This window comes from Salminus brasiliensis, chromosome 18 (genome assembly GCF_030463535.1).
Source record: "Salminus brasiliensis chromosome 18, fSalBra1.hap2, whole genome shotgun sequence".
Classification (NCBI taxonomy): domain Eukaryota; kingdom Metazoa; phylum Chordata; class Actinopteri; order Characiformes; family Bryconidae; genus Salminus; species Salminus brasiliensis.
The window spans coordinates 23,745,927-23,767,938 of NC_132895.1; the positions used below are offsets into that span (position 1 = coordinate 23,745,927).

At 45.8% G+C, this 22,012-nt stretch overlaps 1 protein-coding gene across 1 annotated transcript; it reads left to right on the forward strand.

Annotated features, from left to right (window-relative positions):
• Positions 1–2,920: 2,920 nt before the first annotated feature.
• tmlhe (trimethyllysine hydroxylase, epsilon) lies at positions 2,921–21,530 on the forward strand. The gene is made up of 8 exons (XM_072661711.1): positions 2,921–3,120; positions 4,782–4,938; positions 5,223–5,399; positions 7,456–7,735; positions 16,472–16,591; positions 18,644–18,880; positions 19,024–19,162; positions 19,328–21,530. Exons 2-8 carry the CDS (start codon positions 4,782–4,784, stop codon positions 19,457–19,459), a joined length of 1,242 nt encoding a protein of 413 aa, XP_072517812.1. The 5' UTR covers positions 2,921–3,120; the 3' UTR covers positions 19,460–21,530.
• Positions 21,531–22,012: the final 482 nt, after the last annotated feature.

Here is a 22,012-nt window from a genome sequence, read left to right on the forward strand (position 1 = left end):
AATAACTCATAATTTTGAGATACTAAGTCATTGTTTTGCAAGATTCTCCAGATATTTTGCTGATTTCTCATCATTTTGAAGTAATTTCTCATTATTTTTAGGTAATTTCCCCTTTGTTTGGAGATGCTTTATTGCTGTATCCTACGTTTTTGGTAACTTGTGGTAACTTAATAAATACATAAATAAGGAACCACAGTTTCTTTGGTCTAGGAAAGCCTCGTCACAGACTTCAAACATGGCTAACATGTTTAACTTCTTGGATATCACTACTGAAGAACAGGAAGCATGCTTTCACTTGACCCCCACCCTTCCCCCACTCACCAGCCCCTCACCCCCAAAGAGAACCTGCATTCCAGCCTCCACTTCTTCAAGAACAATGACCTACACAGACAACTTTCAACCCAAAACTCAAGAAGAGCTGTTGATGGAAGTGCACCAGACTAAACTATGGCCTAACCCTTGCTCATGTCAGTTATACATGTTGGGGTCTGCTGATCACACAGCCTTAGTATAAACTGTGTCACAGTCTCAACACATGCTATGGTATGCATATACATCAAACACTTTAAACACAATCAGACTGCATCTTATTATCTTCTATAATATTGAATGAAAGAAACAAAAAAGTTTGACATCATAAATAACTTCAGACATGCAGGTCCAGTAAGTGCTGATGATTCTAATGAAAAGACATCAGACATGCAAAGTCCACCAAGTGCTGATGATGCTACTGAAAAGACATCAGACATGCCAGATCCACCAAGTGCTGATGATTCTAATGAAAAGACATCAGACATGCCAGATCCACCAAGTGCTGATGATGCTACTGAAAAGACATCAGACATGCCAGGTCCACCAAGTTCTGATGATTCTAATGAAAAGACATCAGACATGCCAGGTCCACCAAGTGCTGATGATTCTAATGAAAAGACATCAGACATGCCAGGTCCACCAAGTTCTGATGATTCTAATGAAAAGACATCAGACATGCCAGGTCCACCAAGTTCTGGTGATTCTACTGAAAAGACATCAGACATGCCAGATCCACCAAGTGCTGGTGATTCTACTGAAAAGACATCAGACATGCCAGATCCACCAAGTGCTGGTGATTCTACTGAAAAGACATCAGACATGCCAGATCCACCAAGTGCTGGTGATGCTACTGAAAGAACATCAGACATGCCAGGTCCACCAAGTGCTGGTGATTCTACTGAAAAGACATCAGACATGCCAGATCCACCAAGTGCTGGTGATTCTACTGAAAAGACATCAGACATGCCAGATCCACCAAGTGCTGGTGATGCTACTGAAAAGACATCAGACATGCCAGATCCACCAAGTGCTGGTGATGCTACTGAAAAGACATCAGACATGCCAGATCCACCAAGTGCTGGTGATGCTACTGAAAGAACATCAGACATGCCAGATCCACCAAGTGCTGGTGATGCTACTGAAAGAACATCAGACATGCCAGGTCCACCAAGTGCTGGTGATGCTACTGAAAAGACATCAGACATGCCAGATCCACCAAGTGCTGGTGATGCTACTGAAAAGACATCAGACATGCCAGATCCACCAAGTGCTGGTGATTCTACTGAAAAGACATCAGACATGCCAGATCCACCAAGTGCTGGTGATGCTACTGAAAAGACATCAGACATGCCAGATCCACCAAGTGCTGATGATGCTACTGAAAAGAACATCAGACATGCCAGGTCCACCAAGTGCTGGTGATGCTACTGAAAAGACATCAGACATGCCAGATCCACCAAGTGCTGGTGATGCTACTGAAAAGACATCAGACATGCCAGATCCACCAAGTGCTGGTGATGCTACTGAAAAGACATCAGACATGCCAGATCCACCAAGTGCTGATGATGCTACTGAAAAGACATCAGACATGCCAGATCCACCAAGTGCTGGTGATGCTACTGAAAAGACATCAGACATGCCAGGTCCACCAAGTGCTGATGATTCTACTGAAAAGACATCAGACATGCCAGATCCACCAAGTGCTGGTGATGCTACTGAAAAGACATCAGACATGCCAGATCCACCAAGTGCTGGTGATGCTACTGAAAAGACATCAGACATGCCAGGTCCACCAAGTGCTGGTGATGCTACTGAAAAGACATCAGACATGCCAGATCCACCAAGTGCTGGTGATTCTACTGAAAAGACATCAGACATGCCAGATCCACCAAGTGCTGGTGATTCTACTGAAAAGACATCAGACATGCCAGGTCCACCAAGTGCTGATGATTCTAATGAAAAGACATCAGACATGCCAGATCCACCAAGTGCTGGTGATGCTACTGAAAAGACATCAGACATGCCAGATCCACCAAGTGCTGGTGATGCTACTGAAAAGACATCAGACATGCCAGATCCACCAAGTGCTGATGATGCTACTGAAAAGACATCAGACATGCCAGATCCACCAAGTGCTGGTGATGCTACTGAAAGAACATCAGACATGCCAGATCCACCAAGAAAACCAAGAAAACAGCTCCACCAATTGCAATTCTGAACAGCCCAGGGCCCCTGTACTCTGTTCTCTGTCTGATATAATTACCCCCGTGTTTCGATTTCTAACAGAGACTGAGGTCAACTCTCTGAAGCACAGCTAACTCGTGCGTGCTTTGACAGAGCCCTGCGTTCAAACCCCGCAGCTCACACAACCTTAATCCGACTGCGCGCGACTGTGTGGACGCGTTGCTGATTTTCCCATCGGCGAAATCCCGCTTCCTGCGCCAGGATTGGCTACCCAGCGCTGCACTGCTGGTGAGTGTGCCCGACGAGCCAATCGCAGCGCAGTAGATTCAATTCCATTAGCCAACCGGGGCGCAAAGGGGGAGGGGCTTACCCCGAAAAAGGGTGGGAAAGAAAATAGCGTGGGGCTTTGCCTGCTGCCTGCTGCCTGCCAGCTCGGGCGGTCCACGGCGTCTGTGAAGGCAGCGATGGCGAAGAAGAGGCTGAAGTTTAGCTAATTATTAATGTTCGTGACGGTGAACTCATGTCTTCTAGAAAACAGAGGGACTTAAAGGTCACTTCGGAGCTGCAAGAGCGAGGGTCCTTAGAGGAGCCATCTTTCTAGCTAGCTAACAATCCTCAGTAGAAGTGAGTAGCGCGTGGCATTTGTTATCTAGTGTGTGTGAGAGATAGTGTGTGTGTGTGTGTGTGTGTGTGTGTGTGTGTGTGTCGTAACAGGCTATCTTGCGATCAGATTTTTTTATATAGCCAGCTGTCGAGCTGAAGTGCTCAGTCCGTTAGCTGATGAGGGGGTTATTAAAAGGCTCCAGCGCAGTCCAGCCTCATGCAACAGGAAGCTGTGGAGCCGCAGCGCTGAGCGTGGAGCTACAGCTACAGCTGCAGATGGAAACACCCCGTAGAAAAATAAATACCCTCACTCACAGTCCGACTCACCACGGATAGATTTCCCTACTTCAGTCCAGAGGGATAAATAAAATGCTGTACTTTCAGCCTTGCTTTTATAGACTATCCTACATTTATCCTTAAGCACGTGCTGTTACTTCTCAAGCAGTTTCAGCTAGACCAGTTAGTTGAGTGCTAATAAATATCAGACAAAAATAAGGGGAAAAAGAGCTAAATGTTATGTAATAGTTCCCAAAGATTTGTGTACATTAATGTAACAGGCTATGCCTATCTGTGCTCATATGCATATGCTGGAGTGCACTGCAGTCAAGCACTTTCCCACTTCTTTCCCACGCTTATTTTAATGCAAGCAAACTACTTTTAACTTGTGTATAATCTAATTTAAATAAAAAATGTATATAACTTTATGCAAAAAGCTGTTTAATAACAGCTTGGCGTTCAAAAACATTACATGGTAAACTTTCAGAAATGCTGAACCCAAGTGCATATATCCGTGTTGAGCTGAAGCTCAGATCTGTGGCAAATCAGTTAGTATTATTACAATGTAAATACAACTATACTATATATTTTTTATTGTTTTTATTATTATGACTTTACATTTTTTTTATGTATTTGTACCAGAAAAAGTGCAAAGACCACCTAAGTTATACATTTTTCAGAGTCATTTCTTTTTCAAAGGAAAATAAGAGAAATCTGGAGTATTAAAACAGATTAAAAGATACAGAGAATGAACTGAGAAATAAGACCCCTAACATCCACGTAAGACCTGGTAGACCACCATAACTAGGTAGGTGTAACAGGTATACAGGTTCATCCTTTTACCGTGGCAATACGACTCTGAAATAATGTGAAGGTAATCAAGAAACCTTCTTTTTGAACATTTGATCAAGTCAGACTGCTGCAGCTGTTGGTGCTCTCTAAATATTTGACTAGCCACCCCCGAGTCTGGGATGTGTTTGGGATGACTTGGGATGATTAGAAGCTGAAAGTGCATCAACTTCTAAGACTGAAGTTAGGAAGGTCTCCCTGCAGATTGTTGGAGAAACTCTGAAAGGGAGTCTTCGTGAAAGCTGTAATAAAGGTAAAGGGTGATATTGTGCTTCGGTGTTGTGAAGCTTCTGTGTAATTTTATGCTTAATATATGTTTTTCCTGAAGCTGAAAAATGAATAACTTGTACTTAAAGATGGTCTTGACTAGGAATCAGATAAGCGAAGGGGTCTGTATGTATGTAATGTGATTTGTGTTCTCCCTCTGTGTGTCCATATATTCATCCTTTGGAGATCAAAGATCAGTGCTCCAAAAAGCAGAAACAGATTCCTGAGTAGATAAAGAGTTGCTGATGAGTTGGTCTGATATATATGTTTAATCGCTCTTGATTTTGCAGATGATGTCCCTAACCCGAATGTTCGTCAGCCTGCGAGGGCCTCTGCAGACATTGTCTCAAGCTGGATGCAAACCAACCCAGTTAAGGAGCCAAAGATGGCAACACACCGATCCTCAATCCACTGCTAGCTCCTATCGGCTGCTGGATGACTGCTTTGGTATGCCTTTATTTTTCACTTGCACACGTACTTAAACGACTTCAAATGATACTGGGCTCTAAATACCCTGCAGTGTCATTTCTATATGGAGTATGAGGAGTTCAGGTTTGTTAAACGGTCACAGTTACGTGACTCAACAAGCTCATCAAATCCTCTTTGGTGCAAGTGCTGACAGCGTTCCAGTCCAAACAAGTTGTCCTCCTTAGAAACACTGCAGTTCATAACTGGCTAATAGGTGACTGTGTATGAGTGCTGTGGAATGACAACAATACCATCATCCGCAGAGCTCAGCTATGGTGGCGTGGTGAGGCACTTTGACTACGTGTGGCTGAGGGACCACTGCCGCTCCGCCTCCTGCTTCAACTCCAAAACCAACCAACGCAACCTGGACACCGCCAGCATTGAACTCCGCATCAAGCCTGTGAAGACCCGGGTGGACGAGGAGAACCTTTTCCTCACGTGTAAGTCCTCACAGTCAACTGGATTTGTTGATAAAGGAGGTTTAAGACAGTTTGATTCCACTAAAATGTGTTTCCAAATGTCCAGACACTGAGGATATACAGGCTTCTTCCCCAGATAGCATTATGGACGTAAGCTAGCAGTTATTCACTTTGCAGTATTTTTAACCAAACTGCAGGAAGTTGAAGACCGTTGAAAGAAGACTATTCGCACATGCTTTTCGGACATGTTCTAGGACATGTTTGCCTTTTATTAGTTAGCTTACAACCATACTTATCGTTATGCTTTAACAAGCTAACTTGAAAAGCTACTTTATTGTTTATCTAATGAATAAAACATTTAATTTTTAGCTTTGTGTTGATTTACAAATTACAAGCGACACTATCTATGAATTACCAGATTTTGTTGTTACCAAAAGGCACTCTGGCTCTCCCAGGCCGGAATTGGTATTGGGGCCTGTTGCGATTAATTGACTAAATATTTAAAATGTAATTAAAAGTTTGAAATGTTGACAGTTCAGATTAAATGTAAATTAATTATATTAAAATTTTGCTTTCCCAAGGAATCAAGCTAATATTACCTGCATGCAGCTTGATGCATGATGATAATAATATCTTACATCCATTTCTATTGTTTGACCTTTTAAAAATCTGATTATTCAATCATCAAAAAAGTAAGTGGTAGTAGTGGCTAGGGGTGTAACAACACATAGTAACATCATGATATTTCAAAGGAAAAATGGGATAGTGTATCATGGAGGCTTGCAGATGGATCATGGCGAATTCCTTATATGATTGTTCTTCAGTCCGTTTCTGTTCACAGTATTGTGAGAATATTGAATCAGACGTGGGCTGAGCGTATCACTCCTCTCCTGATAGTGGCATTTCTAAATGGGCTGAAGGTGTTTATCTGTGACATAAAGTCTCCTACTACGGAAGAAGCAGCACAACTCAAAGCTGCATTCCCTTTGGTATAGTTTTCAGACCCCGAATTCTCAGCTGCTTAGCTTACAGACCACACACCATTTATTTGTTATCTTGTTTTCACTTGGACATGGAAGTGAAACCCCCTTGGTTCTGAATCCCCAGAGGGCTTTTGGAGCTGCCCTGGAGATCTGACTTGAGAAGAAAAATTGCAAAAATTGCCAATGCAAAGATGGATATCTCTTAACAGAGCAAAGATAAGGCATAATAAAAAAAGACAGAACTTTGACTCTTATCAGGAGCGGAGTGGGGAAGGACTGCTGACGGAGCAGCTATGCCATTCGCTTCTGAGACGGTGCAGTGCAGTTCACTTCTAAGCGGTACTGTTTAATCGCAGTTAAAGGTTGTTATTTAGTAACCACTACCCACTTTCCTGGAGACCTGGAAAAGATAAGCTATTTTGTGCTGGTGTTTTGTCATTTTGTCCTAGGGCTGTGATTTAGACTGCCGGGATAATGACGACATCCTCTCCGGGTCATAGAAATAATTGAATCAGACACTAAGGTGCCACTTGTCACAGGACATGTATGCTGGATAAGGAATAGCCTTATCTGCAGATCTGTTTGTCTGTCTGTTAAGGACAGAAGCTATTTGCGCAATGTTTGCTAAATGTTTCCCCTTCGATGCCACCTCTGACTGGATTATCACAAACCCTGTACCATGTCCCTTTACAGATAATTGGATTATTTATTATGGATAGTTTCTGTTTGTCATTATCTCCAGGTCCTTGCAGCTGAGTGAGGCTGCATTTCCTGGCTGTCACTGAAGGCTTTTCCATTTTGTAGGATTCCTAGTAAGGCTAAATTGAAGGGTGTGATTGGTATATGCTTTAAGAACATCAGCGAAAATCTGAAATCTGTGCGAATGAACCCTGAATTCTCTTGGGAAGGTGCTCAGGAAATACTGGGTAATCAGTCGAAAAAGTGTATTGGAGCAAGAAAACAACCAGATATTCAAGACCATTTTTAAATGTGGTTGTAAAGGTTCCTCACTAGTTTCCAGAGGTACTTCCCGCTCACGTCTGTAGGGATGGGTTTAGAGACATGGCACTATTCTGTCTTTTCGTTGCTCCCAGGGCCCGATGGTCATGTTACGCGCTACAATCTGACCTGGCTGGTCGAGAACAGCTACGAGGGTCAAAAAGAGAGTGCCGTGCAGCCACGCATCCTGTGGAACTCTGAGATCTACACCAATGCCAAGGTGCCTTCAGCCAACTGGGAGAAGTTCATGAGCTGTGATGAGGAGCAGAAGAGGTTCCTGAAAAACTTCTTGATGTACGGCATTGCGTTTGTGGAAGATGTCCCAGCCACACTGGAAGCCACTGAGACAGCAACCCAAAGAGTTAGCCTGATCAGGTGAGATGGCGTTCTGTGCTGTAGCTCTGTAACGTTACTCTAGCCCACGCCTGGCATTTTAAAGCATGGTGCCAAAAGGGCCATATTCATCTGCTCCAGAGAGTCCTATTCTATTAACAATACTTCTCTACAGGGACTAGACAAGCTGTGTGTGTGTGAGCATTTGCAGATTTGTGTCAGCAATGGGTGCAATGGAAAGTAGCTCGGTGCATTCATTAGAAGGGTTGTCCACATATATTTGGCCATAGAGTGTTGCAAATTGAATTAGCCACACTTTCTATTTAAATTTAATGCAGATTAACTTGTGCTATTACACAGTATCAAAAACAGTTCACCAAACATAAGACAAACCCACAATTCATCCAATTTTGGGAATATGGTAGAAGCTGTCAGCCAAGTAAGGAGACAGACATATCCTTTACTACCCTATTACTACAGCTACTCCTCCTCCTTAGTACTACTATTTCTAGTACTACTACTACTACTATAACTGCTGTTACTACTGTTACTCCTCCTCCTCTTAGTATTACAATTATAACTGCTGTTACTACTGTTACTCCTCCTTCTAGTACTACTACAATTACTAGTACTACTGCTATTACAACTGTCACTACTCCTCACACTAACTAGTCTTTCTTAAGAACAGATTCGTCAAGGACCGGGCTTTGTGTGCCTAAATTCAGTGGGTAATGCACCAGTGAAACGCTCACTTCCTATCACATATATTTAACTGAAACCCTTGGAAGTCATTAACACAGTGGTTCACTTACTTTTTCTAGCCTGCACTGCGAATGTTTGCAATAAAAGACACAAACAGCGCCTCTATGGGGGTGGCAAATTAGTGGAGTGGAAAATATTGATCAGACCACAGTTTATTAGTAATTAATGCAGATATTAAGGTAATTTCAGCTGAATAGCAGTGGTACTGCAACTACACTTATTTATTAAAGTTACTGAATGTTTTTGAATGTTGCTTTTCTTTGGGCTGTTTGGTAGTCAAACACACTGTAGCACAGTATTGTTGTATTCGTTAATCCTTTAAAAGCTAGTCAGACAAACTTTTCAAGATTCTTAAAGCTTTATCAAAGCAAAACATCTCCATGACTGTTAGACTTGCCCCTGTTTTAAACAGAGCACGGTAAATGTAGAGTGCATGTGTATTTTAGAGGGTGTGTTGTTTTTCAAGAAGCTCTGTTGTTGCAATGCCAAAAAAACTGGCCTGACTGGCGCTTTAAGCCTTCAACTTCGCAGTCGAGGTATTTGGACGACCTTTTTCCGTAGCAAGCAGCTTCTGTGCATGTGATGGTTCTGCTTCCTTGCCAATATGGGATCTGGCAACTTGGACACACTGCAGGTGGTGTATGTCTGAAAGAATGAACTTCAGTTTTGCTAATCCTTTCTTTTTTTAGCTGTAATTAGTACAATGAGAGTGGTAGCCGTGGGAAACTCTGGGAAATCAGAGTTTGAGTCAGTGTTTGCAAAGCACCTTAATTAATGGATGAGTTCAGTCCTTACAAACCAAATTGCTATTTATCACATTAGGTCGTATGCAGTCATTCGTCCCAAATGGTCATTTAGATGACTGGGTCTATGTTTGCAAAGCCGCAGTGGAAGTCAGGTAGATTTTTGAGCCTTACCAGTCTTGTACTGAGCATCCACCTGCAACTTTGCAAAGCAGAAGGTTTCTCCTAGTGTGTTTGTTGAGCTTATTAGTCAGTATAAATAAAATGAATGACAGCGTATGACCATGCTTTAAAATTGCTAATTACTTTTGTGACGTGAATGTTGATGGTTTTAGAAGTGTATTCATTCATAACAAAATAATTATATTGAATCATTGTAAAATTGTTACGGTGTGGTGCGGGGTTTGGACTCAAGTGCAGCGTGTTGTGAGCATACTCCGCCCAGTCTTCCCAAGAGGCTGGGTTCCCTGTCGTCAAGCAGCGGAGCAGCTGGCCAAGGTCTTGGTTGCTTCGTTCAGCCTGTCCATTCGATTCAGGGTGGAAACCTGAAGTAAGGCTGACCGTGGCTCCCATCAACTGGCAGAAGGCCCTCCAAAACCGGCTGGCGAATTGGGGTCCCTGATCCGACACTAGGTCGCAAGGCATTCCGTGCACCCTCACTACGTGCTGCAGCAGCAATTCTGCTGTCTCTTGGGCCGAGGGGAGTTTGGGCAATGCAACAAACTTGCATGCCTTGGAGAAACAGTCCACGACCACCATTATAACCATGTTGCCTTTGGATGGTGGAAGACTCGTCACGAAGTCCAGGGACACATGGGACCACGGACGAGCCGGAGTCGGCAATGGATGTAAAAGGCCAGGTGGTCGGGACCGGAGTGTCTTGTTTTTGGTACACACTTCACATGAGGCAACATAGGCACGTGTGTCCTTGTCCATTCCTGGCCACCAGAAGCGTCTCCGGAGGAACTCCAATGTCCGGACCGCCAGAAAATGGCCCCCATTGCAGAAGCGCCTGGCGAACTGCGGAGGGCACATATTGCCGACCCGGAGGACCACCCCCCGGGGTCAGGCTCCCGTCGGAGAGCTTGCACTATGTCCTGCTCAATGTTCCAGCGGAGGGGAGCAACTGGGATGATTGGTTCTGGCTCTGGATTGGATCTCCAGGGTTCCCACCGCCGGGATAAGGCATCTGGCTTGGTGTTTTTTTTTTAACCCGGCCGATAGGACTACATCTGAGGCGTCTACCTAGATGACAAACGGTTCATTGGGGTCCGGTAGCTGTAAAACCGGGGGTGAGGTCAACCTCACTTTAATCTCTTCAAAGGCCCTTTGAGCCTCCATGGACCAACGAAAGGGGCCTGGGGTCTTTCGAGTCAGGGCAGTGAGGGGGACCGCCACCATACTGAAGTTCCGCACAAAACGGCGAAAGAAGTTAGCGAACCCCAGGAAGGACTGGACTTGCCTGAGAGAAGAAGGACGAGGCCAGTCCTTGACGGCCTGAATCTTGGTTGGATCCATTTGAAGGGTGCCTTTGGAGATTATAAACCCCAGGAACGACACAGTCTCTGTGTGGAACACAGACTTCTCCAACTTGATGAAGATGGTTCTCCAAGAGCAGTTGGAGGACTCGCCTGACGTGTCCCACGTGTTCCTCCAGGGACTGGCTGTATAATAATGTCATCGAGGTAGACATATACGAAGCGGTCGTTGATAAGTCGTTGATAAGACGCTGGAAAACCGCTGGGGCATTCATAAGGCCGAAAGGCATGACGCGATACTCATAATGCCCTGTAGGGGTGATGAAAGCGGTTTTCCACTCACCCCCCTGTCGTATGCGGACCAGGTTGTAGGCACTGCGTAGGTCCAGTTTGGTAAAGACTGATGCCTGCTGCAGTGCCTCAAAGGCCGTCGACATGAGGGGGAGGGGATAGCGGTCTTTCACAGTGATCGCGTTCAGGCCTCGATAATTAATGCATGGGCGGAGTCCGCCATCTTTCTTCCCCACAAAGAAGAAACCAGCCCCAGCGGGGGATGAGGATGGACGTATGAAACCAGACTCCAGTGCCTCCTTAAATGTAGGAGTCCATGGCAGAACGTTCCAGAGGAGAAATTGCAAACAGGCGCCCCCTCGGGGGAGTAGTCCCCGGTAGGAGATCTATGGCACAGTCATAAGGCCTGTGAGGGGGCAGGATTTGCGATTCCTCCTTACGGAACACAGCACAGAGATCCCAGTACACCTTAGGAACCCTGTCCAGATGAGGAATGACTGACTCTGGCTTAGGGTCTCTCTGAGGGGGTCCTTCCTTGTGACCCAGACAGGCCCCCTGACAATGTGGCCCCCAAGCATAGACTGAGCGGGTTGTCCAATCTATTCGTGGGTTGTGGAGTTCCAACCAGGGGTAGCCCAGCACCAACTGCAGATGAGGTGCCTGAGTCAGGTACAATTCCACCTGCTCAGTGTGGGCCCCAATCCGCAGTGTTATCGGTTGGGTGCGATGGGTCACAGGACCAGAACCCACAATCCTCCCATCTATGGCATGGACGGGTAGTGGGCGCTCCAGGGGGTCCACGGGAAGGCCGAGACTAGCAGCCAGTGAGCTGTCCACAAAATTGCCTGCAGCCCCAGAATCCACAAAGGCTGTCAGCGATTTATGTTGGGAGGTCCAGGCTAGAGTAACTGGGAGGTGAAGTCCTGAGATGGGGGATACCACATGGTCTAAGGCCGAGTCCCCCGCTCGGGTTAGACCCTCTCGTTTCCCCGACTTACGAAGGACTGTCTTAGACCTGTCCCCCAGGACGGGACGGGTTGGTAGATAACCGGGTAACCGGGCACATCCCAGTTGCACGGGCTCAGGAGCCTCCCGTGGTGGGGGTTCCCAACCCTGTAGCACGAGGGTTACGTGCTCTTTCTCTGGCCCTCTGATTTATGCGGTTGTCCAGGCGGATGCACACGTCATAGAGGTCGCAGAGTGTAGAGGGTAGGTCACGAGTGGCCAGCTCATCCTTTATCTTGCCATTGAGACCTCGCAGAAAGATCAGCCTCAAGGCCTCTTCACCCCAAGCACTCTCCGCTGCCAGAGAGCGAAAGTCTATAGCATATTCTGCTACAGAGCGTGCACCCTGGGTGAGGTCTAGCAGCCGTGGGCCAGCGTCTCTTCCCTCTAATGGCTGGTAAAACGTCTGACATAATGCCTTAGTGAACGCCTGAGCAGAATCAGAATCAGAATCGGACTTTATTGGCCAAGTATGCTTACACATACAAGGAATTTGTTTTTGGTTACAGTAGCAGTAGTATTGTTGTAATGTTCAGCTGTTCATGAGTGTGATGGCGTGTGGGAAGAAGCTTCTCTGTAGTCTAGAGGTCTTGATCTTTAACTGGCTGAAACACCGACCTTAGGGAAGATACTGGAACAGGTGATGTCCAGGGTGTGACGGATCATGGACAATGTTCTCTGCACGCTTCCTGGTTCTGGCCGTGTGCAGGTCCGGTAGGGAGGGCAACTTCACACCGATGGTTCTCTCTGCAGACCTGATGAGGCGCTGTAGTCGGTGGGTGTCGTGTTTGGTGGCTGAGCTGCCCCACACTGTGATGGATGCGGTGAGGACAGATTCTATGGTGGCGGTGTAGAACTGCACCATCAGCTCCTTGGGCAGGTTGAACTTCCTCAGCTGACGCAGGAAGTACAGCCTCTGCTGAGCTCTCTTGACGATGGTGCTGATGTTACAGTCCCATTTCAAGTCCTTGGAGATTATTGTGCCCAGGAACTTGTAGGAGTCCACAGCCGTTACAGTACTGTTGAGGATGGTGAGTGCTGGAAGGGTTGGAGGACTTCTCCTGAAGTCCACTCTCATCTCCACTGTCTTGGCTGTGTTCAGCTCCAGGTTGTTCTGATAGCTCCAGAGGACCACCTCCTCCACAACCCGTCATTGTCCCGGATGAGACCAATGACTGTCAAATCATCTGCAAACTTCAGGATTTTGACTGAGGGGTCCGTGGAGGTACACTCATTTGTGTAGAGTGAGAAGAGCAGCGGGGAGAGAACACAGCCTTGTGGAGCTCCTGTGCTGATGGTCCTGGTTCCTGAGGTGATCTTTCCCAGCCTCACCTGCTGCTCTCTGCCAGTGAGGAAGTTTGTGATCCACTGGCAGGTGGAGGCTGGCACACTGAGGTGGGTCAGTTTGGTGTGTAGATGTCCGGGGATGATTGTGTTGAAGGCGGAGCTGAAGTCCAAGAACAAAACTCTTGCATATGTACTTGGCTGGTTGAGGTGCTGGAGGATGTGGTGAAGTTCCATGTTCACTGCATCGTCCACAGACCTGATACGCGAACTGTAGGGGGTCTAGTTGGGAGTTGGTGATCTCCTTCAGGTGGGTGAGAACCAGCCTCTTGAAGGATTTCATGACCACAGAGGTCAGTGCGACAGGTCTGTAGTCATTCAGTCCAAAGGTGGTTGGCTTTTTGGAGATGGGAATTATTGTGGAGCGCTTGAAGCACGCCGGTACGACACTCTGCTCCAGTGATTTATTGAAGATCTTGGTGAAGACAGGAGCAAGCTGGTCTGCACAATTCCTCAGGCAGGAGGGTGACACTCCGTCTGGGCCTGGTGCCTTCTTCACTCTTTGTTTTTTGAAGAGTCGGTGCACGTCTGCTTCACAGATCTTCAGGGGGGGCTGTATGGATGGCTGGGAGTCAGAAGGGTGTGAAGTGGTGTTGTGTTGTTGAGTGGAGCTGGGCTTTTCAAACCTACAGTAGAAAGTGTTTAGGTTGTCCATTGTCTGGTGGAGTGGTCGTTTGTAACCTGAGAGGTTGTGTAGACACTTCCAGACGGCTGAAGGCTCGTTAGTGGACATCAGTCTGCTCAGCTTGGTGGAGTAGCTCTTCTTTGCAGCTCTGATCTCTCTGTTCAGTGTGTTCCTAGCCTTGTTGTAGAGCGCACGGTCTCCACTCCTAAATGCGTTCTCCTTGGACTGTCGCAGGTGCTTCAGTTTGGCGTTAAACCAGGGCTTGTCATTATTGTATCTAATGCGAGTCCTAGTCGGAACACAGATGTCCTTACAGAAGCTGATGTAGGACGTCACTGTATCAGTATATTCATCCAGGCCGCTTGTAGAGTCCTCAAACACACACCAGTCTGTTAACTCCATACAGTCCTGAAGCCTCTCTGGTCCACTTCTTCACAGTACTAACCTCAGGCTTGGCCCACTTGAGCTTCTGTCTGTAGGTTGGGAGAAGATGGACCATAGAGTGGTCAGATCGGGGAACAGAGCTATATGCACCCTTTAGTACAGTATAGCATATTAATATATATATTTATTTATTAATATAATATATATATATTATGCAGTCTAGTATATTACTCTCCCTGGTGGGGCAGGTAACATGCTGTCTGTATTTGAGCAGCTCACTAGTAAGTTTCGCTCTGGTGTTTCGCTCGCGCTTGGTGGGATATAAACTCCGACGAGCACCACGGAGGAGAATTCCCGCGGGCAGTAAAAGGGTTTACAGAGTATAAACACAGACTCCAGATCAGGACTGCATGTTTTCATGAACACCGTGACGTCTGTACACCAGCCGCGGTTGATGTAGAAGCAGATTCCTCCGCCTCTAAGCTTCCCCGAAGTCTCTGTGGAGATGAAATCCCGCGAGCTGGAGCGCGCTGTCCGGGGCGGCCTCGGTGAGCCAGGTCTCAGTGAAGCACAGCGCCGCAGAGAGAGAAAAGTCCTTGTTGGTCCGGTTCAGAAGTGAAAGTTCGTCCATTTTGTTGCCTAGTGAGCGGAGGTTGGCCAGGTGCATGCTGGGAAGCGCTGTGCGCAGTCCGCGCTGGCGGAGTTTGGCGAGCGCTCCGCTGCGTTTCCCACGTCTGCACGTCCGCCTGCGTCTGCGGCTGAGGAGCGCAGCTACTCCACTCACTACAACGTCCAGAAAACAGTCCGATAAAGAGAAATCGGGAGGAATTCCATTTGGCATGGAGTGCCTGATGCTGAGAAGATCCTCAGCGCTGTATGTGACCGTGTTAGGCTCACACGTGACAACAAAAACAAACAAAGCACGACGGAGCTTCTGACCAGAGTCGCCATCTGCGGTGCCATCTTGGATCAGTGAGGCAGTCAGGAGAGTTCTGCTCCCACAGGGCCGTAGCCCACGCTAGAGCTCGGTCCGTGAGCAGTGACACCATGTAGCGCTCTGTGGGGAACCGGGAAGGTTGCTGCTCAAATGCGAGACTGCATTGCAGCAGGAATCCTCTGCATTTGTCCGATTCTCCAGTGTAACGCTCAGGTGTAACCAAGTGGGCCTCATGTCCAACCGTGGCTACCTCAGGAGGAGGGAGTGGGACCGGCTGTGCGGCAGTCTCAGGGCGGGCCTGTGTGGCCTCAGCCTGAACTGTAACCAGCTGGTTCAACCGCTCTGTGATCACCAATAGCAGCTGCTCATGGCGGCCGATGGCTGTGCCTTGATTTTGTAAGGTTTCCTTAATTGGCGCCAACTCTGCTGAGTCCATTGTTGGTCGCACCTTTCTGTTACGGTGTGGTGTGGGGTTTGGACTCAAGTGCAGTTAAAGTTTGTTTTTTTATGATGAAATGAGACAACTCCTTTTGTGGTGTGTGCTTGGTGACTGTTGGGCTTGAACTAACCCTGGTAATGGGAGCCCAGTGTATTTCCACTGTGCCACCACGGCTGTGAGGGGTGCAGCACTTATCTTAGCAACACAAAAAGGCGGGAAAACAAACAAAGGAAAACCAGGAGTGATGTTAACTCAAACTAAAGACAACTCAAATGCTTTTCTCTTTTTGCTGTTAACAACTTAAACTCTTTTCTTTTCTGTTCACAACTTGAACTTCTCTTTTCACTTTACTCTTTTCTGTTCACTGCTGTTCACTTTTCTGTTCACAGCTTAAACTTCACTTTTCACTTTACAACATAAACCCACTGTTACCGTTCGCCCCTCTACAAAGGTGCGACGGGAAAGTGTGTTTGGCTAGGTGTATTTATACTGTGCCACACAGGTGGGTCTGGTCAGCGTTGATTATCCCTGGGAATTCTGGGGCTTGGAGTTCTTTGATCCAACCCCACCAGCTTTCCTACTTTGTTGGCTCTCTGCTGGCGGCTGGCGGTACATGCTGCCTGCTCACAGAAATTGGAGTTTTTAATGACACCTTTCCAAAGAATCATTATCAAATCAAGTCATGAGATCAGATATGTACACTCCTAATAGCCAAGGAAACTCCTATCTCCTAATTTTTGTGTGCTCATGAAATACTCTTGTCTTTCCAGAGAGACCATGTACGGGCGCATGTGGAATTTCACCTCCGATTTCTCCCGTGGAGACACAGCCTACACCAAACTGGCCCTGGACCGCCACACGGACACCTCGTACTTCCAAGAGCCTTGTGGGTGTGTACCCGAGCAATCTGGATCCACTTTCACTGACCGATTCACTCTCTAGGCCTGTCAGGTCCAGTTCCTGTTCACTTAGTCCCATCTCATAACTTGGCAGACAGTCAAGATCCCTCTTCCTCTTCACCCACTGAAAGCAACGAAGAGAAAAAAAAACACTGTTGAATAGTTTTAGACATTAGCTGTGCTCGCGTTCCCATGCTGTACGGACGTACTCTGTGACCCCCTGTTTTGTTAGGCTTTTAGCAGTATGCTTTACTCATGCCCTAAGGCAGGGATAGCGAACTGTAGTTCTGCACGGTCGGATTCCCGCGCAGTTTGGTGATTTTCCTACTCAAACGCTCCTGATCCAGCAGTCAATTGCCTGGTTTAGGGACAGCAGTTCACCACCCCTGCTGCAAGGCCGGTGCTACACCACTTTGGTCACGTCTCCATTCTAGAGGCATTGTTTTTGCAGGCTATCAAAGTGAGATGGATTAGACGTCATATGCAACACTGCTCTTTCCCAACTTGGGGCTTCACAGAGATGCATGCACTGTCATTATGAGAGGCCCTTTGGAGCAATATTAAATCTTGACTTTGACACACACTTCTGTCAAACACCTCACAAACACACACGCCTAGTTTGATTGATAGTGGGACAGAGGTTTATAGTGTGTGTGTCAATAAGGTGACCATAGTACTCTGCTATTCGTCCAAGTACTCTCTGAAGAGGTGGGTCTTCAGTCTGTGTTTGAAGACAGCGAGCGATTCGGCCGTTTGGACACCCAGGGGAAGCTTGTTCCACCGTTTTGGTGCCAGGACAGAAAAAAGCCTGGACGCTTGTCTTCCGCGGATTTTGAGTGATGGCGGGTCGAGCCGAGCCAAACTTGAAGCTTGAATATTGACCTAGAGGACATACGTTGTACATACATTCTCATACATAGTACTTGTAATGTAATGTATGGGGCAAAGGGTTTCCATAAGTATTTCTTTTTGTGAAATGGTTCACTGTAGTGGCTACAGTGCAATTATAGCAGATATATTTACAATCCTAAATCACCAGGTCTGCTTTTAAAATATTATGTTTTAGGCTAAAACCTTATCTCACAACTGTCCTAAAACCATGGCTGGAGCCAGGGACAGACTGGCCATCGTACGGGCCGTGTTACATTAGCGGGGGTGGGGGATTGTCTTTATTAAGACAAACAAACCAAAATCCTAAACTGTAGTGATGACAACTTCGAAAGATGTTTTGACCCAAAATGCTTCAGAAATATCTGATCTCTGATCTTAGAACTGTGGTTGTTTCATGACACATGACAACATTGCCATACCCCCACAAACTCAACACAAAAGAAATGCAAAATGCAAATACAGACAATTTAGTTTTTGTTATCGTCGTATTGTTTAGGACAGCACAGCATTCGTTAAATGGAATAATCTCAAAAAAGACCTAGGTCTGCTGTTTGGGATCATTTTGGGATCATTTGGGCAGTTTCTTTTTACCATAATGAAAACCCATTTTTTGAAAACACACTTATTTACCACCAGATGTCACTGTGGTGCGATGATGCAAACGTTTTGCAAGATTGAATCTTTTTTCTGAATCATTTGTTTCATTTGCTTCGATCTCTCAAAAAACCCACTTATGATGGCATCATTACTAATTTGCTTAATGAGTACAACCCTATGCCGCTTTATGGGCTTTTAGAAGAGCTCGGTCTTCAGTTGGTGTTTGAAGACAGCGAGCGACTCTGCCGTTCGGACACTCAGATGTAGTTTGTTCCACCACTTAGGTGCCAGGACAGAAAAGGGCCTGGATTGTTGTCTTCCCTGGATCTTAAAGGATAGTGGGTCAGGGGCAGCCGTACTCGAAGCTCGAAGAGCTCATGGTACAGATTGTAAGGAGGGGCTGGTCCATTCTTGGCTTTGTAGGCAGAGCTCCACAATAGTGCCCTATATGATGAGTTATATGAATGAGTTATAGCTTCTTCAGAGATAGCACTTCAGATTTGTTTCTGTCCATTTCTGTCCATCATGTATACTCTCTCCCTGGCTTTACTGCAGCATCCAGGTGTTCCACTGTCTAAGGCATGAGGGCACCGGCGGCAGGACTCTGCTGGTGGATGGCTTCAACGCTGCCGACAAAGTCTTCCAGCAGTCGCCTGAGAACTTTGAGCTTCTTTCACGCGTGCCTATCAAACACGAGTACATCGAGAACCATGCCCACCACCGCAATCACATGATCGGCATCGGCCCTGTGCTCAACGTCTACCCCTGGAACAATGAGGTCTACATGATCCGGTAACCTGAGCTTTCACTGCCCACTGATTTGAAACACTATAATGAGCATCATACACATAGTAAGGCTCCAGCTGGCCTGTTGTGTTTTGACTGAGATACACACTAGTTTATGGTGCAATGATATTGTCCTCCGTGTTGTGTAGGTATAATAACTATGACCGCGCAGCGATCAACACGGTTCCTCACGATGTGGTGCAGCGCTGGTACGCAGCGCACAGACAGCTCACTACTGAGCTGAGGAAGCCTGAGAACGAGCTGTGGGTAAAACTCAAACCTGGCAAGGTAAGCAAGTTATAATGTGCATTCACTCTGGATAGCACAAACTACTGATTAATGGTCTTTAACCAGACATTAAACATTCTTCATATTAGCATTCAAGGGCTAGAAGTTTGCCATACATGTAAGCTACACGTTCATGTAAGAAGCTGTCGTGTCCCTTGTGTTTAGGTTCTCTTTATTGATAACTGGAGAGTGCTGCACGGTAGAGAGTCCTTCACTGGGCTCCGTCAGCTCTGTGGCTGTTATCTGTCCAGAGACGACACGCTCAACACAGCCCGCTCCCTCGGCCTTCAGGCTTGAACAGCAAACGCAAGGACAACACAAAGACAGACCAAAGGACGACGTAATCAGTTTTAGTGTAGTGGGTGCATCTCATAACCTTCGGTGTTAGGCAGTTTAATCAAAGGTGCGAGAGGGGCGATCTTTCAGAGCTCAAGTTAGTGAAATGTCTGTGGCATGTTTTGGTCCAAATACCTGAAGGATCAAGTACCACAGCACCTATTTTCTTCCTCCTCTTGGCTACCTGAATTCTTGAATTTTCCTTTTTTAACGTGTTCTTATTTGTCCTGTTTGCACTAGCTAGCTAACATTTACTTGAGTTCACATCTCTTGCTTGCTCTCGCTCACTCTCCAGCACCACCAACAGACTCTCTCTATCTCTCTCTCTTTCCTCTCTCTCATACACTCATGATGCTGTTCATTGTCATGTTCTGCTGTCTGCAGTCTATCTTTTAGTGGCTGTGGTATATTTTCAGAGTAGCCCAAAGGAGTCACACCCTGTGGCATGACAGGTTTTTTTTGGTTGCTTCTTCGTTCTTCCTTTTGACACTCTGCCTTCTTAAAGTCAAGTGAGTGGTGAGTGGAGCTACCCAGACAGGGCGGTATAATTCTAATGAGACAGCACGTGGCGTAAAAAACCCGAGCCCGATCTGAACAGTGTGTTGAATACTTTGTTTTTTCCCCTATAAGGACTACAAAAACTGACAGGTTGTCTTATTTTATGGGTTGGTAGTCACTTCAGACAGTGTTTTTCCATGATTTGTCCTCATTAAATAAGGAGCCTTCTGGTTCTATTTTATCGGCAGTCTTGCATGTCATTAATTAGAATATCTCTATAGAGTAACCCAGTTCCTCTATAGGAGGTCCAGAGTGTTTAGAATAGGATTTCATGCAGAAATGTTGCTGTTTAGAACGTAAACCATGGCCCAGCTCTTTAGTAGTCAATACCACATACATTTATATCTGTCAGCATTATTCTTTATTAGGATTATTTTCCCCTCATAGCCATAATAATAGATAATAACCATAGATAAAATCTTCAACATGCTTAAAAATGGTTGATCCATTTAAAGAGGAGTACTAAACTACACTCAGGATAGGATCTATTTGAGCTTAATTGCTTTGTAGCCCTATGAAATATGCTGTCACCAAAGGAATTTGCTGTTGTACAGACAAGACAACCATATTCACTGTTGGTGTTGGACACAGATAGAATTTGGCCTCTGCCATTAACCCATCCGTGCAGTGAACGCACATACACACATACAAACTAGTGATCAAACATACACCTCCAGTGACAGTGAGCACACATGCCCGGATCTTTAGGCGGCCTTTGCTGCAGCGGGTGGGTAAAGGGTGACACGGTGACACACACAACCCTGTCATCAATAGCTCAGTTCTCTAACCGCTGGGCCACCACTGCCCTGAGAAAGCAGTGGGACACATTTTCGTGAAAAGTGTCAGTTGAATCTGTCCGAAATATATCCAGATGCAGTCCAGACTTGAAACATGGTAAGGCAGACTCAAAGAGTGCCAGGTTTTACTACTAAATTCAATGTAATAGTGTTAAATTGAACACTGTTAAATTGAGCAGTGGATTAATTGCAGCGTTTTGCTAATTAAAGCTAAGGAAGCTAAATTGTAATTTTTATAAATGCACAATCAGTTGTGATCAAGCACTTGCTTACATTTGTGAACGAATCAGGAGCCAGGTAAGGCCTAAACATTTAAAAGCTTTCCTTGTTGTGTTTAATAATGTAACAATGGCTGTTATGGCCACAGAATTGGGAGAATATACAGGGTAAATAAAAGGAAACTGTGAAGAGCACAATAACGTGTTTTCTGATTTTGGGCCTTTTTGCTGGTGTCAGGATGTGTTGTGAAGAGAACAGGTACGATCCCTAATCGCTGAAGATAGTAGGATGGTAAGCAGTTTGTACATTGTGAAGTCTGTGTGTTGCAATGCTGCAGGCACTCCATCGTATGTTGTATTTTACTGTAGTTTTAAGAGTCATCTCAATTATGCATCATGATTGTACACACAACGAAAGCCTCAGAAAATCACTTTGCAAATAAATATATTTTACATCTTGGTTGTCTCTGACTGTTTTTTTATTCCTGTTGCCTTACTGGCATCAGATCTTCTGCTAGTGGATAAATACTGAACCCTCGTTTTTTAAACCCTTAACAAGCCTATTACCAAATATAGCATTACCGAATAGCATCACCTGTACAGTCCACAAATACAGAACTCCCTGTAGTTATAAATCAGAATAATAAGGGGTTAAAGAAACCCTTATGAAGAACTAAGTCAGGAAATGAGATGCAGTGTAAAACAAGCTGCAGGGTCTAGACAACTATACAGCTAAAAGGAATATTTCTAGATAAATATATTATAAGAAGAAGTTGGGCTTTAAATCTGACCTCCTCAAGACCCCTTAGCACTAGAGGGCGCCACATGTTGAGAGATGATGCTGCCCCATTGCTGCAGTTTGACAATCAGCAGGCTTAGTAGAGTTTCCAATACCGTGACCTAAAGGGAACTTTCTACTCACGAATGCCATTAACTAACTC

Bases quoted from the DNA above. Each gene is read 5' to 3' on its own strand.
- tmlhe (XM_072661711.1), top strand. From the start codon at position 4,782: ATGATGTCCCTAACCCGAATGTTCGTCAGCCTGCGAGGGCCTCTGCAG. The intron at 4,939-5,222 runs GTATGCCTTTAT...CATCATCCGCAG, and splicing joins GCTGCTGGATGACTGCTTTG to AGCTCAGCTATGGTGGCGTG. The intron at 7,736-16,471 runs GTGAGATGGCGT...TTGTCTTTCCAG, and splicing joins CAAAGAGTTAGCCTGATCAG to AGAGACCATGTACGGGCGCA.